At 41.9% G+C, this 18091-nt stretch overlaps 1 protein-coding gene across 2 annotated transcripts in view; it reads left to right on the forward strand.

Annotated features, from left to right (window-relative positions):
* Positions 1-18091, forward strand: part of LOC142740829 (tetraspanin-3-like) — a 148255-nt gene that overhangs the window by 32126 nt on the left and 98038 nt on the right. For both annotated transcript variants that reach the window (XM_075850255.1, XM_075850262.1), the window contains exons 2-3: positions 8050-8241; positions 13143-13217. In XM_075850255.1, coding sequence (XP_075706370.1) covers positions 8050-8241; positions 13143-13217 — 267 coding nt within the window. The remainder of the gene's footprint in view (positions 1-8049; positions 8242-13142; positions 13218-18091) is intronic.

Genomic DNA, 18091 nt, shown 5'->3' on the forward strand with positions numbered 1-18091 from the left:
GACAGGCATCTGCTAGGTCATGCCTCCGGCATGATCTAGCAGGCATTCACTCCAGGCAGACCTGGGGGCCTTTATTAGACCCCCGGCTGCCATTAGAGACACAGACACTCGGTGATCGTATCGCCGGGTGTCGGTGGGGGAGAGAGGGAGCTCCCTCCCTCTCTCCAAAACCACTCAGATGCGGTGCTCGCTATTGCGCACCGCATCTGAGGGGTTAAACGTGTGAGATCGATACTAATATCGATCTCACACGGCAGAGCAGGGACGCTCCCAGCCCTCTGCTACCTCTGGCAGCTGAGAGCAGGGAGATCTGACAGTTCCCTGCTCTGTTTACTTATTCCGATGCCGCGACGTAAAAAGTCTATGGCATCGGAATAAGGCCCGTTAGTGACCGACGTAGAAACACGATGGGCCAGTCACTAACGGGTTAAGGACCCAGCCACTTTTGGATCTTATGACACAGCATCATTTTTTAAATCTGACATGTCACTTTATGTGGTAATAACTCTGGAATGCTTTTACCTATCCAAGCGATTCTGAGATTGTTTTCTCGTGACATATTGTACTTTATGTTAGTGAAAAAATTTGGTCGATAAATTCAATATTTATTGGTGAAAAACACAAAAATTTCGAGAAAATTTGCAAAAATTAGCATTTTTCTAAATTCAAATTTCTCATATTTTCAATAAAATTTTAAAAGCCTGTTTTTTTAGGGAACAGTTCAGATCTGAAGTGGCTTTGAGGGCCTTATATATTAGAAAGTCCCCATAAATCACCCCATTTTAAAAACTGCACCACTTAAAGTATTCAAAACAGCATTTAGAAAGCTTCTTAACCCTTAATGCGTGTCACAGGAATTAAAGCAATGTGGAAGGGAAATTTGCAAATTTCATTTTTTTTTGCAGAAATTCCATCTTAATCCATTTTCCCTGTAATACCGAAGGTTTTTACCAGAGAAACACAACTGAATATTTATTGCCCTGATTCTGCAGTTTTTAGAAATATCCCACATGTGGCCCTAGTGCGCTACGGGCCTGAAACAAAAGCCCCAGAAGCATAGGAGAACCTAGTGGATTTTTCGGCCTTCCTTTTCTTAAATTATATTTCAGGCACCATGTCAGGTTAGAAGAGGTCTTGTGGTGCAAAAACAAAGGAAACCCCCCAAAAGTGACTCCATTTGGGAAACTACACCCCTAGAGGAATTCATCTAGGGGTGTAGTGATCATTTTGACCACACAGGTGTTTCATAGATTTCATTAGAATTGGGCAGTGAAAATGAAAAATGACATTATTTTTCAATAAGATGTAGCTTTACCTCAGAATTATTATTTTTTTCAACAAATGAGGAAAAGAACCCCAACATTTGTAAAGCAACTTCTCCAGAGTACGGAAAAACCCCATATGTGGTAATAAACCACGGTATGAATACACATCAGGGCTCAGAAGGGAAGGCACGCCATTTAGCTTTTGGAGTACAGATTTTGCTGGATTAACTTCTCGGCACCATGTCTCATTTGTAAAGCTCCTAAGGTATCAGTACAGTGGAAACCCCCCCCAAAAGTGACTCCATTTGGGAAACTACACCCCTAGAGGAATTCAACTAGGGGTGTAGTGAGCATTTTGACCCCCCCAGGTGTTTCATAGATTTCATTAGAATTGTGCAGTAAAAATTAAAAATTACACTTTTTTCCACTAAGATGTAGCTTTAGGTCAAAATGTTTCATTTTCTCATCAAATAAAGGAGAAAAAGCACGGCAACATTTGTAAAGCAACTTCTCCAGAGTATGGAAATACCCAATATGTGGTAATAAAGTACTGTATGAATACACATCAGGGCTCAGAAGGGAAGGTGCGACATTTGGCGAGCAGATTTTGCTGGATTGGTTTTTCTGCACCATGTCGCTTTTGCAAAGCCCCTTGGGTACCAGTACAGTGGAAACTACCCAAAAGTTACTCAATTTGGCAAACTACACCCATTGAGGAATTAATCTAGGGGTGTAGTGAGCATTTTGACCCCACAGGTGTCTCATAGATTTTATTACAAATGAAAATGAAAAATTACATTATTTTCCAATAACCCGAAGCATTAGTTCAAAATTTTTCATTTTCTCAACAAATAAAAGAGAAAAAGCACCGTAACATTTGTAAAGCAACTTCTCCGGAGTACGGAAATACCCCACATGTGGTCATAAACTGCTATTTGGACACACAGCAACGCTCTAAAGGGAAGGAGCGCCATTTAGTATTTGAAGAGGAGATTTTGCAAAATTCGTTTTTTGACACCATGTTGCATTGAGTTATAGTACCAGTACAGTGGAACCCCTGAAAAATTACCCTGTTTTGGAAACTAGATCCCTCAAAGAATTGATCTAGGGGTGTAGTGAGCATTTTGACCGCACCTTTTTTTTTCAAAAATGAGTAAACTATAGATGTTGCAGATTGAAAATTGCCGTTTTCCACAGATATGCCATTTCAGTGCCCAATGTGTTGTGCCCAGCTTGTACCACCGTAGACACACATCCCATAAATTGTTAAGCGGGTTCTCCAGAATACAGTAGTTCCCCATATGTGGTCATAAATTTCCGTTTGGGTACACTGCCAGGCTCAGTTGAAACCACCATTTGGCTTTTGAAGCGCAGATTTTGCTTGGTGTATTAGTGGTATTTCAGCTTATAATGTTTGGGCATATGTGAGCTGGGCGGAGTACATCAGGGTATATGTAAGCTGGGCGGAGTACATCAGGGTATATGTAAGCTGGGCGGAGTACATCAGGGTATATGTAAGCTGGGCGGAGTACATCAGGGTATATGTAAGCTGGGCGGAGAACATCAGGGTATGTGAGGTGGGCGGAGTACATCAGGGTATGTGAGGTGGGCGGAGTACATCAGGGTATGTGAGGTGGGCGGAGTACATCAGGGTATGTGAGGTGGGCGGAGTACATCAGGGTATGTGAGGTGGGCGGAGTACATCAGGGTATGTGAGGTGGGCGGAGTACATCAGGGTATGTGAGGTGGGCGGAGTACATCAGGGTATGTGAGGTGGGCGGAGTACATCAGGGTATGTGAGGTGGGCGGAGTACATCAGGGTATGTGAGGTGGGCGGAGTACATCAGGGTATGTGAGGTGGGCGGAGTACATCAGGGTATGTGAGGTGGGCGGAGTACATCAGGGTATGTGAGGTGGGCGGAGTACATCAGGGTATATGTAAGCTGGGCGGAGTACATCAGGGCATATGTAATATGGACGGAGTACATCAGGTCATAATAGGATGATGTAATAATGGGGAGAATGAATAATCCATGGATTGGTGTGGTACGCTTTGAACCAATCCTTTATACACAGGCCGGTTTTTGGGTATTATACAAAATATCTGCGCTCCAGTATTGCCTTATATTTGACTTCTTCACTAGCCCTATAAGCCGCACAAGGCCCTAAAGTTTCCTCATCTCCGCTGCATCTCCAGGGTCCACCTGTGGGGTCCAGCAAATGACGATGTTGGATATTTTGTGAAATTCTACTGGTCCTAAAAATGAGTCTGGGCCGTAATTTTGCATCCTTGCGTTTTGAGAGTCATAACGTGTTGTTTTTCCGGTGACTGAGCTGTGTGAGGGCGCGTTTTTTGTGGAACGAGCTGTAATTTTTATTGGTTCCATTTTGGGGTACATGAGATTTTTTTTTTTTTTTTTTTTTTTTTTTATCACAATTTATTCCATTTTTTGGGAGATGAGGAAACCAAAAAACAGCCATTCCAGCACGTGTTTTTTTTTTTTTTGTTTTGTTTTTTTACAGTGCTCACCGTGCAGTATAAACAACATGTTAACTTTATTCTGCGGGTTGATACGATTACAGCGACACCAAATTTGTCTTTTTTTACGTTTCACTACGTTCCCACAATAAAAACACTCTTTTCTAAAAAAAAATCATGTTTTAGTGTCGCCATTTTCTGACGGCCATAACTTTTTTATTTTTTAGTTGATATCGCTGCGGGACGGCTTATTTTATGCGTGACGAACTGTAATTTCTATTGGTACCATTGTGCGTTACTTGCAACTTTTTGATCACTTTTTATTACATTTTTTTTGAGACAAGATGACCAAAAAATAAAATACTGTCATTGTTTTTTATTAAAAATTTTTACGTTGTTCACCGTGCGGTAAAAATAATGTGATATTTTCATAGATCAGGCCGTTCCGAACGCGGCGATACCCATTATGTATCGTTTTTTTTCATATTTTAATTTTTTTTCTAATAAAGGAGTTGATAAGGGAAACAGGGCAAGTGTTGTTTTTATTATTTATTTATTTATTAACTTTTAGTTATTTTTCTTTTACATTTTTTTCTTTTACACTGACCTGGGGACTTGAAGATCTGGTCTTCTGATCCCGCTACGATACACTGCACTACTTATGTAGTGCAGTGTATCGTAACTGTCATTCTTCATTTGACAGTTAGCGAGGCAGGACCTAATAGTGCAGTGTATCGTAAATGTCATTCTTCATTTGACAGTTAGCGAGGCAGGACCTAATAGGCTACCGTACCTTGGCAACCAGGAAGCCTAGTAACGGCTTCCTGGTTGCCATAGCAACAATCACCACCCGCGATCCATCGCGGGGGGGCCCGGGGGTTACAGAGGGAGCTCCCTCCCTCTGTAAACCACTTCAATGCGGCGGATGTCATTGACAGCCGGATTGAAGGGGTTAAATGGCTGCGATCGGCGGTAACAGCCATTGCAGCGGCATGTCAGCTGTGTATAACAGCTGACAGCCGCTGAAGATAAAGCGCGCACAGCTCCTGTGCTCGCTTTATCTGCCGGGCGTAACTGTACGCCCAAGTGCGGGAAATCACTTGCTATTTGGACGTACAGTCACGCCCGTGTGCGGGAAGGGGTTATAGGGGTTGTCCGAGATTTTATGACTTTGTGTTAATGCTTGTAATTTATAAATGTAAATACATTTTTAATATACTTACATTTTCCAAAGTGGCCCTGTTTCCATATCCTGCCGTGGGGTACTTGACGGGTGACGTCACTCTCTGCACTGGCCGCTTTATTGATCTTGAATTCTTTGCCGGGTATACGACACATCACTTGTGACGTGCGTGTATGGGCTTGTTCTGTTGTAACGCGCATGTGCGGCCCCTGCTGTTCTCTCGAACAGCAGGGACTGCGAGAACAGCAGTGACAGTGCATGCGCGTTACACGCTGTGAAACATCCCATACACGGCACGTCACAAGTGACGTGTCGTATACCCGGCAAAGAATTCAAGATCAACCAATCGGCCGGAGCCAGTGCAGAGAGTGCTGTCACCCGTCAAGTACCCCACAGCAGGATCTGGAAACGGGGCCACTTTGGAAAATGTAAGTATATTACAAATGTATTTACATTTATAAATTACAAGCATTAACACAGTCATAAAATCTCGGACAACCCCTTTAAGAAAGTAATTGGCATAAATCTAAAATTGCTCATAACTTCAAAATGTATCGTTTTCCAAAATAAAAAACACTTATCTACATTACAACGCCGATCACATTATTAACCAAGCAGTCTTGTTTTTTTCGTTTTTCCCATCGTCTCGTTCAAAGAGATAACTTTTTGGATTTTTTTTTTCAGCCGACAAGTTGTATTTTTTTTAATGGCACAATTTTGGGGTACATATAATTTATTGATTAACATTTTTGGGGTGGAATATATAAAAAAAATTCTCCATTCGTTCTTGCGTCTTAAATTTACGCCGTTTACCGTGTGTTATAAATAACATAATAACTTTATTCAGCGGGTTGTTACGATTGCGGTGATACCAAATTGATATATTTAAAGAGCCATAACTTTATTTTTCAGCTGACATAGCTGCATGAGGTGTTTTTTTTTTTTCTCTTTTCCGGGACGACTTGTAGTTTTTATTGGTACCGTTTTAAAATACATTGGACATCAAGATCACTTTTTTTTTTTTTAATCAAATTTTTATTGATGGCAGGATGAACAGAAAACTGCAATTCTGGCATTGTTTGTAATTTTATTTTTTACAGCATTCACCATGCGGGTTAAATAATGTAATCATTTTATAGTTTGGGTCGTTTCGGAAAATGAGGAACTTGTAACACCGAGATAGATTGATCTCATGGAAAGGAGTTTGCTTCTCAGAGTAGGCACTTGCTGAGGCGGATGGTAGCAAGTAGATTCAGGCTGATCAGGCAGCTTGTTGGCTGGCAGTTAGAAGGCGGGGTAGAGAGAAGAGTGACAGTGAGGGTAGTCCTGATCTAGCACACCACAACAAGTTTGTCAAATTGGCGAATGAGGCGGATGTCTGTTCGGGGGTAGCACTGCTGCAGCAAGACTCTCCCTCTGATAGCCAGGGGAATGTATGCTTCAGTAAGGAGAGCAATAGAAGTATAGGGCAGGTCAGACAGGTGCTGGTAGTGGGGGATTTAATTATCAGTGTATGTTCAAACGCAAAATATTACGGAGCTGTTTACGGACGTAATTGGAGCTGGTTTGCATTGGAGTCAATGAAAAACGGCTCCAATTACGTCCCAAGAAGTGTCCTGTACTTCTTTTGACGAGCCGTCATTTTACGTGCCGTCTTTTGACAGCGACGCGTAAAATGACAGCTCATCTGCACAGAGCATCGTAAGACCCATTGCACGCAATGGCCAGATGTTTGCCGACGTATTGGAGCCGTCTTTTCAGGTGTAATTCGAGGCGTAAAACGCCTCCATTACGTCTAAAAAGAGGGTCGTGTGCACATACCCTTAGAGGAACAGATAGGGCAATCTGTCATAAAGACCGGGATCGTCGAACAGTGTGTTATCTTCCTGGTGCTCAAGTTTGACATTTCGCATATTGGGTTGATTGTTGGGAGGGGCTGGTGAGGACCCATGTATAAATTGGTCTTTGCCATCATTTTGCATCATTGCGCTCCTAACCTTTTTCTTTTCTGTAAGGTAGTGCTGTGTCGGCTTGTTTTTTTCAGGACATGCTGTAGTTTATTTTTCTAAAACATTTTTCTTTCACTTTGAAGGCCTAATCTTCTGATCGCTATTCTATCACATTACACTGCTTATGTTGTGCAATATATTATAGCGGTCAGCTTCAGGCATCCTAATAGGCCCTTCCTCTGGCAGGCTTTTGTACATTGCAAACCAGGAGGCCATTGTTAGGCCTCCCGTTGCCATAGCAACCCATCGCCACCCTGCAATCGCTCGCAGGGGACTAATGGGCTACAGAGGGAGACCCTCCCTCTGTCAAACACTTAAAATGTTAGGGTCTTAACAGCGGGATCGGATTTCTCTGATCCTGGCCTTTAGAGTGGGGTGTTAGCGGTATATTACAGCCGACACCCGCAAGTGATCACAGCAGCATAATAGTACGGTGGCTCACATTAACTACTATCTTGGAGCAGAGCGGGAAGGGGTAAAAGTCAATTCCACAGCAGTAATCCGAGGCTAGCGGGTGTGCAGCAGATCTGCATGAGGATTCGCCCCATTGCCATTCAATGGAGCTAATACTCAGTTTTTCCATCTGCAATCCGCGTAGATAAGTAGCCTACTAATTTCCATGGCTGCCTTTTTTTTACTTGTTGCGGACAAAAAAAAGCCTTGCAAAGATTTTCTGCAGCATGTGAATGGAGTTGCGGAAACCATCTTCACATGCTTGAGATGCGGATTGTCATCCAATTTCACATGGAAATCCGTGTCATATCTGACACGTGTGAACTACTGTGTTCGCTCAGGGACCAGTGTGTATATTGTTTTTTGTTTTTTTTTCCATGTAGACATGGTATTTCATACCAGTCTTAGTAAAGGAGATGGTTTGTGTTATTTTGCCAAATTTTACTTTAGCGGTCTGTCGCTTAGTCAGGAATTCGCTGTAGTTTAGGAGAATTTATATGGTACACTCGTAGCATGCCGGATGCGATGCAGGGCTTGAGTCCAATGATATTCATATATTCACACTTCCCTCGCCCTCCAGCCGCTGATTGACATTTTTCTGATGACACATTACCATTAATATGATCTAATTACAATTCCTGTTTTATTTTAACAATCTAGATTTCTGCTGCTGCCTTGTTGTTTGCTGGATACGTCTTAATATCACTCTATAAGCGATACAAGCCTTTCTTTCTTGGTTTTCACACACTTCTACCCAGTGGTTTTGCTATAAGTGGAGCTGTCTTTCTCGTTATAAATGGCTTACTGGGATTCAGAATTTCAAACAGAGGTTCCCGCTGTCAGCAAGGAACTGTAAGTATGAAGAGGCTGCTGTGACCATTTGGGCACCCAGTTGTCCATAAATGCTATAATTCCCTTCTTAATATGGTCCCAAACCCTCTGTTTTGTATTATATGTAATATGATTTGATGTGTCAGGTCAGGATCAGTTCTTAGGAATTTTTACAATTTGTTTTCAAGGAGTTTATGACATGGTTGCAGCAGGGACACACGCTATGTACATTTCACAGACCGTGAGAGTAAGGGGATGTTTTTGGACCTGTGCGCCTCTACAATGTTTACATGCAGCGGTGCTCCGATCCGTGGGCAGTGGCGGATTAAGTAAACCATAGGCCCTGGGTTGTTACTCAAACTTGGGCTCCACTGCCCCGCCATAACTATTGTTAACACGCCTTTTTTTTTTTTTTGTGAAAGAATTAACAAATGGGTGTTATGATTTCTCTTAGTATGTAGGGATACAACCCTTTGACAAACTGTCTCCAACCATCGCTGACCGCATCACGCTGTCAAGGGGAACGGTAACACCCATTTGTCTATCGGTCCTGGACTGCACAAAGACATTATGTGGAATACAAGGATTTGCTATAATAAACACGTAAGGAGAGGTGACGGATTCTCTATAAATCCAGTGACTCTTTCCTCTTTTCTTCTCCATCCGGTCCAGAACTCATGACGACTTCTCCCGGCCATGACTCATTTCTGCAGAATTTTCTACTGTGATGTCTTTGCCTCCTCATTTTTCCAACATTTCCACGCCTATAAACGAAGATAAAATGATCATGGTGCCACACACAGTGCGCCTAAACATAACCTTACACTGTGCCCCTGAATAAAGTATTACCAAACACTGTGACACAATTATATTCGATCACAAACGCTGTAAAGTAAAGCACCACATACACACAGCCCCCTGTAGATAGAGCCACACACAGCCCCTCCTGTGGAATACACCCCCCCCCTGTAGTTAGTGCCACACTTAACTGTCCGCGTTCCAGCGCCGTCCTCTTTTTGACGATGCAGGCCTGGTCTCTTCTGAACAGGCCACATCCAGTAGAGCGGCGCGATCGCGTCATCGTACCACCTGCATCACGAAAAAAAGGCCGAATGGTGGCAAAGGGAACGGATGGTTCCCTTGCCATTGCTGTCAATTGTATCCGCGTCCAAAGGATGCGGATACACTTAAGTCCAGGGGCCTTCAGTTTTGTCACTTTTTTTGCCACGATTTGCGGCATTAACGTGACAAAGCTGCGATGTGGTCTTTGGACGGCCATGGGTTGCCAGGAAGCCTCGGGCCCCGGGCGGCTGCCCATAAAGGACCTATGGGAATTCGCGTGCGTGTTTTTTTTGTTTTTTTTTTAATGTGTAATTGGAAAGCCCACATTCTTCGTGAATAAGAGGGTTGGTTAGAAATAACAAAAAACACTGGATAACCCCTTTTACAGGGGTTTAACCCTTTAACGACGAGTGATGGTTATCCGTCACAAGCAGGTGTTCGTTCCTGCATCGTGACAAATATATCAGTCACTCTGATCTCGTAGGTATTTCCATTGTTTTTCACGAGATCAGGAGCACAGCCAGGCTCCTACCGGAATCGAAGAGCTCCCTGATTCCAGCAGTTTAACCCCTTAGATGACTGTCAATAGCGACCGTGGCATTTAATGTGTTTGACAGAGAGGGAGCTCCATTTTTGGCGGATGCTAAACAGACCTAAATAAGGCCTAAAAGTATGCTATATGGTTAAGCCCAAACTGTGTAGTTGACCATCCTTGCTATGAAAAATACTATACATTTTTAGTTTCCAAGTAATTTATTGAATTACAACACAATTCGGATATACAATAGGCAGTTTACAAATAATAAGTCAGGACTTCACGCAGGAAGCCAAATAAACGATATCCAGCAGGGTATATTATTTAAAGGAACGAGAGAAAATTAAACCTTATGAACATGGTGTCTGTGGAGTAAGAAGCATGCAGGAAAAAAAACCAAACAAACATATGTCTGAAAACTCAGCGAGTCATATGGGCGAATATAGAAACAGCCTTTGGGTAGACCAAACCATAAATTCCCGATAATGGGCAAAGCAAAGAATAAGGATACACGAGCACTCCTCCACCACACATAGAGCTCATCACATTGCTAAATAATAAGAAAGGTTTGGGACTGCCATAGTTCGCAGCCATGGGGACCAAATCTTATCAAATTGTGCTACAGTATCTTGTCTAATGGCATTGTTTTTCGTAAACCAAAATTGTATTCATGCGTTTGTTTTACTGCTGTAATTGAAAGTGACGGCTTTCTCCAATTTTGATCAATATGTATATGAGCTGACATTATAAGGAGTTGAAGCAATTTAAAGGAAGGGTAAGAAAGGCCGTTTGGTTTCACCCCTAGTAAGCAAACCTCAGGTGTTAGCTCTACGTGAGTGTTCATCACCAAATTAGCAAGTATCCTAATCGATCTCCAAAAGCATTTGACTTTTTGACAAGTCCACCACGTGTGCAGATGAGAGCCGGGGTCCACACACCATCTAAAGCATGTGTCCGGAATATCCGGGTACGTGGTGTGTATTCTGGTCGGTACCATATATACTCTATGCAATAATTTGAGAGGTCTCCATCAGGGCGACTTGTAAACTCCCCTTATTAACAGTAGTGCAAATGAAACTCCATTGCTCATGATCAAGTGATATGCCCAGCTCTTCCTCCCACCTGATCATGAATGGCAACTTGCCTCCAGTAGGTGGACAGTGTAAAGTAGAATAAAGAATACAATGATCCTGGTAAGTTAGCTCTAAAAAGACCTAGGGATTCGATAGGTGCTAAGTCTAACTTAGGGGAGGCGGAGGTGATTGTTCTAAAAAAAAAATGCAAAATCTGTTGAGCATGGAAAAGTTCAGTAGATGGCGGGTGAAACTTAATATTGAAATAATTAGGAGTCCTCAATTTGCTACTAAGGGCGGGTTTACAGGAGTGTGTGCAAAAAACGCGTTTTGCGTGCGCAAAAGGCACTTAACAGCTCCGTGTGTCATCACCATATGATGCGCGGCTGCGTGATTTTCGCCGTCATTCTGTTTTCATTCATACATTTTACTGCTGTTGCGCGAATCACGCGCGTCCCACGGAAGTGCTTCCGTGTGGTGCGCGTGATTTTCACGCACCCATTGACTTCAATGGGTGCGTGATGCGCGAACAACGCAGAAATATAGGACATGTCGTGCGTTTCACGCAGCGGACTCGCGCTGCGTGAAAATCCCGGACTGTCTGCACGGCCCCATAGATGAATATAGGTCCGTGCGAGGCGCGTGAATATCACGCGTGTTGCACAGACGTATTACACGTTCGTGTAAATCCGCCCTAATAATGATTTCTCTCACGATGCTCCGATTATTGTCTAACCACCATCTAAAGGAGTGTGGGTGTAAAGCTGGGGAAAATTCAGGATTACAAAATATAGGCGTTAGTAGGGAAGGCCTACCCTGTAAAGCGAACTTAAACCTAAGGGTATGTGCACACACACTAATTAATTACGTCCGTAATTGACGGACGTATTTCGGCTGCAAGTCCCGGACCGAACACCGTGCAAGGAGCCGGGCTCCTAGCATCATACTTAAGTACGATGCTAGAAGTCCCTGCCTCGCTGCAGGACAACTGTCCCTTACTGTAAACATGATTATACTACGGGACAGTTGTCCTGCAGCAAGGCAGGGACTCCTAGCGTCGTACATAAGTATGCTGCTAGGAGCCCGGCTCCTTGCACTGTGTTCGGTCCGGGACTTGCGGCCGAAATACGTCCGTCAATTACGGACGTAATTAGTGTGTGTGCACATACCCTAACGCTCCTCCATAATACCAGATCAAAGTAGGAAAATGGAGATACATGTCTGAAATTGTTAGGATATAGAGCAGAGGTCCAAATTAACGTGGGCCACGTCAGGGGGAAACTAAATGGGCTTCAAGACTAGTCCAAAAGAGAGGTGCTAGGGCACACATGACGTGACACTAACCAATTGAGCGAGTCTAGCAGCCAGATAATACTTAAATAAATGAGGCACAGAGAATCCACTCTTTGTTTTGTGTAGATATATGACAGACTTTGAGATACGTGGACGTTTTATAGCGCCGTATAAACCTAAAGATTGATTTTTGAAGAGAGTCAATATCCTGTTTAGGAACTGGGATAGGTAGTGTTCTAAATAAATACTACCATACATTTTTAACCAAGAAAAACAAAAAAGGACTATGGAAAAAAATTAGATGCACTTTTAGCAGTGTATTATTGGATATACTGTACTTAAAGGGGTTATCCAGGGACCAAAAATTGCATTGCATGAATATTTTTATGTAAAAAGTCCCTTACTAATTTTACTTTAATTTAAAATTCGATACTAAATGGTGCAGTTCAAACCCGGTGAATTGTTCCTGGAAGTCCTGTAGCTTTTTCTAATATGCTGACACGGCCTATTGCAGGAGTCCCCGAGCAAAGCATCAGCTAGCACTTTGCTCGAGACTCAAGCGCTGCTCCCGACATTTGGTCCATATATGGACCGTGACGTCGGCTGCAGTACTGCTGCCGACGTCGCGGTCTATATGTGGTCAGCGATTACAGGGATTTCCTATCGCTGGAGTCCCTGAGCATCAGCTGATGCTTTGCCTGTGGACTCAAGCACTGCTGCCGACGTTGCGGTCACTGACCATATATGGACAGTGACGCAGATGTGAACGAAGCCTTAATGGTAAATATGTTGTCTATGATCAACACAGGTTTTATTACCACAAAGTTGTTAGTCAACAGCTTGTGATGCTTTTGAAGTAAAAGAAGCACCGTGTTTTGGGTTATCCTTCACGGAGGTACAGTTGCATCCATGTATAACCGTTATTATGCGTAATAATTTTTAATGTTTGTGTCTTTCAGTTTATGTATTTTATTGTGGTGTTACTGTGCTTATTGAGCTCCGCAGTGGCGTTGACATATGTGTGTATACACTGGGTAAGTACAACATTTCTGTAAGGTACAGATCTACATGTACTTTGTTTTTTGGTAAAGTTTTGCTTCAATATTATATCGCAGCATATACAAATTCCCTAACTTAAAACTATTTCATGAATGCACAGACCATTTGGATAACGGAGGTCTGTATGGGAACATTGACATCTGACAGCAGTAGTTTACAGAAGTAGTTCTAGGGAAATTAAAATAAAGTGATGCGTGGGCTAACCTTTCCCTTAGAGATGGACAGTTTTATGCCTTGGATTGTTATGACACTTCCTTTTTTGCATTTTTTTTTTTTCCTTCCTTCCTTCCTGGCATAGATCCCCATCGGTAGCACAATGAATCTGGTTTTTATGATAACTTTTCTATATCTCTAAAAGATTCTCTCTAAGCTCTTTTTAAATTTTGAGATTCACATTTTTTAACCAGTTAGTGACGCCAGTATGCCTTTTCACGGCGGCCACTAATGGGCTTTATTCTGATGCATAAGCCTTTTTACAGCGCTGCATCAGAATAAATAAACAGACCAGGGAGCCGTTAAATCTCCCTGCTCTCAGCTACCAGAGGTAGCTGAGGGCATCCCTGTTCGAACAGGTGAGATCGATATAACCCCTCAGATGCTGCGCTCAATAGCGAGCGCCGCATCCTGAGTTGTTTTGGAGGGAGATCCCTCTCATCCCACCGACACCCGGCGATAAGATCGCCGAGTGTCTGTGTCTCCGATGGCAGCCGGGGGCCTAATAAAGGCCCCCATGTCTGCCTGTAGAGACTGCCTGCTAGGTCATGCCAGAGGCATGTCCTAGCAGATGCCTGTCCGCTATTATAATACACTGCATTACTTTTGTATTGCAGTGTATTACTGCCTGTCGGTTTAAAATGATTTGAGAATCACATATTAAAGTCCCCTAGTGGGACTAGTAAAAAAGTAAAAAAAAAGTTTAATAGATTTTAATTTAAAAAAAATGTGAACAAAAAAAATCCCACTTTTTCCCCTTATAAACGGCTTTATTATTAAAAAACCAAATTAAAGCAAAAATAAGTTACACATATTTGGTATCGCCGCGTCCGTAACGACCCAAACTATAAAGCTATTACATTATTTAACCCACACGCTGAACGCTGTAAAAAATTAAATAAAAAACTATGGAAAAATTGCTGTTTTCGGTGAATCCTGACTTAAAAAAAAATGTGATAAAAAGTGATCAAAAAGTCGCATCTACTCCAAAATGGTACCAATAAAAACCAAGTATTTCCGCAAAAAAAGGCCTCATACTACTGCATCGGCGGAACAATAAAAAAAAGTTACGGCTCTTCAAATATGGAGACACAAAAACAAATAATTTTGAAAAAAAAGCGTTTTTTACTGTGTAAAAGTAGTAAAACAAACACAATCTATAAAAATTTGCTATCGTTGCAATCGTAACAACCCGCTGAATAAAGTTGTTTTATTTATACCACACGATAAATGGCCTAGATTTAGGACGCAAGAAAGTGCGGCGGAATTTAAGTATTCCCCCCCCCCCCCAAAAAAAAGTTAATCAATAAATATGTACCTCAAAATGGTGCTATTAAAAAAATACAACTTGTCCCACAAAAAACAAGACCTTATACAGCTATGTCGACGTAAAAATAAAAAAAGTTATAGCTCTTGGAATGCGACGATGGAAAAACGTAAAAAATGGCTTGGTCATTAAGGTTTAAAATAGGCTTGTCATTAAGGGGTTAAATGTGAATTTCCATTATTTTAATATTTGTATATACTCTGGGTCCTTGTGAATTCTGGGTATCTGTCTCTTGTGTTTCCATGCAGCTGCTGTTCAATGGAGAAAGAAAAATATTCAACTTGTATGGCCACCTGTTAATCTATTAGTGGGTGACTGGCTTATAATGCTTAAACCCATGTTCCTATGTTGAGTGGTATAGTGTTTGATGCAATTTTCACAAAAATCGCATAAAAAAAAATACTCTAACTTGTGAACACAGCCTCAAGACGTGTACACATCACATTTATGCCTTACTTTTAGCATATACCTCTGGGAAAGCTCCCAACGTACTCGATAAATGTCTCCATTAACTTAATGGAGGCTAAAAGAGTGTCCTTTGGCCTCCATAGGACTGGTACGCCTCAGTATACCTTTTCTTTGAAGGCTGGAGTAGCCTAGTAGACCATACTTTTCCCTGTCGCAAAAAAAAATACTGTGCGGTATCCGTTTTGTTTTGTTTTTTAACATGATGACTGTTACCACTGGATGGCCACAAGCTTCCGTTAAACATGAGTCAGGAATCTCCAGTGAAGTAACTGTCAGCAAGACCTTTCCTCGCAATGACAACACCTTTGTAGCAGCTGGAGCCCCCAGCAGTTTTTAAATTAGCCATATTCCCCAGCTGTTCTCTCAGCTGGGGTAACCTACATCACATCAGGATCAGGAGATCCTTTTGTTACAAAACAGCAGTGTAAATAAAAATGCCCAAATGTCCAGTCACATTTCTGATAATAAAAGTGAAAAACTGAAAGGCAAGTTAAAGTGTATGTTCACAAATGCCAGAAGTCTAGCAAGCAAAATGGGGGAGCTGGAGGCCTTGATACTGGAAGAAAATATAGATCTAGTTGGTGTTGCTGAAACATGGCTAGGCTCTTCACATGATTGGGCTGTAAATCTACAGGGTTTTACACTGTTTCGGAAAGACGGGACAAATAGGAAAGGCGGTGGTGTATGTCTGTATGTGAGAAGTGATATGAAGGCGAGTGTGAAAGAGACAATAGTGGGTGAAGATTGTGAGGAGGTTGAAACCTTGTGGGTGGAACTAGAAAGGGAGGTAATCACTGAAAAAATTACTTTTGGTGTAATCTATAGACCCCCCCCCCCCCCCCCCAATATAACTGAGGAGATGGAAGGTCAGCTATATAAACAGATGGAGTGGGCTGCACAGGCGGGCACTGTAGTGATAATGGGAGATTTTAATTTCCGGGATATTAATTGGTGTCATGATTTGGCTTCAACTGCAAAGGGGAGACATTTCCTGAACCTGTTGCAGGAAAATTTTATGGGCCAGTTTGTGGAAGACCCGACTAGAGGTGAAGCGCTGTTGGATCTGGTCATTTCTAATAATGCAGAGCTTGTTTGGAATGTCAATGTTCGTGAAAACCTCGGTAACAGTGATCATAATATAGTTATATTTTACCTATACTGTAAAAAACAAACAGAGGCTGGGAGGGCAAAAACATTTAATTTTAAGAAGGCCAATTTCCCCAGGATGAGGGCTGCAATTCAGGATATAGACTGGGAAGAACTAATGTCAAATAATGGAACAAATGATAAATCGGAGATTTTCAAATCTACTTTGGGTAATTCTAGTGCAAAATGTATTCCTGCAGGTAACCAGTATAAACGACTAAAATTAAACCCCACATGGCTTACACCTTCTGTGAAAAGGGCAATACATGATAAAAAAAAGGGCATTTAAAAAATACAAATCTGAGGGTACAGCTGTAGCCTTTGTAAAATATAAAGAGCTTAATGAAATCTGTAAAAAGGTAATAAAATCGGCAAAAATACAAAATGAAAGGCAGGTGGCCAAGGATGGTAAAACAAATCCCCAAAAATTCTTCAAGTGTATAAATGCTAAAAAGCCAAGGTCTGAACATGTAGGACCCCTAGATAATGGTAATGGGGAGTTGATCACAGGGGATCAAGAGAAGGCAGAGTTACTAAATGGGTTCTTTAGCTCTGTATATACAACAGAAGAAAGAGCAGCTGATGTAGCCGGTGCCAGTGCTGTTAATATATCAGTTGATATACTGAATTGGATGAATGTAGAGATGGTTCAAGCTAAATTAAATAAAATAAATGTGCACAAGGCCCCGGGACCAGATGGGATACACCCTAGAATTCTTAAAGAGCTTAGTTCAGTTATTTCTGTCCCCCTTTTCATAATGTTTAGAGATTCTCTAGTGACTGGTATAGTGCCAAGGGACTGGCGCAGGGCAAATGTGGTGCCTATTTTCAAAAAGGGCTCTAGGTCTTCCCTGGGTAATTATAGACCAGTAAGCTTAAAGGAAGGGTGTTGCGAAAAAAATAATTTTTATATCAATTTGCTTTTAGTGTTTTTTATAAAAAAATGTTTTATTTATTTGTGTTTTACTTTTTTTTATTTTCGAACTCTTTCTGGTCTATGGGGGCTGCCATTTTTTTTTTTTCATCTCTGTATGTGTCGATTAACGACACATACAGACATGGAATACGGCACATACAGCCCCATAGTGAATGCGAACGGGACCCGTTCCATTCACTATTCTGTACGCCGTCTGTGTGGAAGGTCTTCGGCCGAGCGACGTCCGGCGCCATTTTCTTGTGGACCGGAAGCCGCGCCTGGACAATAAGATTACTACTGTTTTAGTGTGTGATTATTACTGTATGTAAACCTACTACACTGTGTGTTCGCTCAAAAAATGGCGACACACAGTGTAGGAGGTTTGACCGTTCAATCCCCTCCTTTCTCCTGGCACTAGCCAGGATAAGGGAGAGGGGATTCTGTGAGCTCACTAGAGCGAGTGTGTTTTCTCAAATTTTGCAGCATAAAGCAATGTTGCAATTTTGGGAATTGCTCCAATTTATCTCATTTATAATATTTCCTGACTCGTGAAAAAATTAGAACAATGTTTAATCATTTATACACTAACTGTTTAACTAAAAAAAACAAAAACTTTCTAGCGACACATTACCTTTTAACATCCATCGTGGGGAAAATGTTTGAGGGGCTATTGAGGGACTATATACAGGATTATGTGACAAAAAAATAGTATAAGTGCAGCCAGCACGGTTTTACTAAGGACCGAAGTTGTCAAACTAACTTGATCTGTTTTTATGAAG

This window comes from Rhinoderma darwinii, chromosome 1 (assembly GCF_050947455.1).
Source record: "Rhinoderma darwinii isolate aRhiDar2 chromosome 1, aRhiDar2.hap1, whole genome shotgun sequence".
NCBI classification, from domain to species: domain Eukaryota; kingdom Metazoa; phylum Chordata; class Amphibia; order Anura; family Rhinodermatidae; genus Rhinoderma; species Rhinoderma darwinii.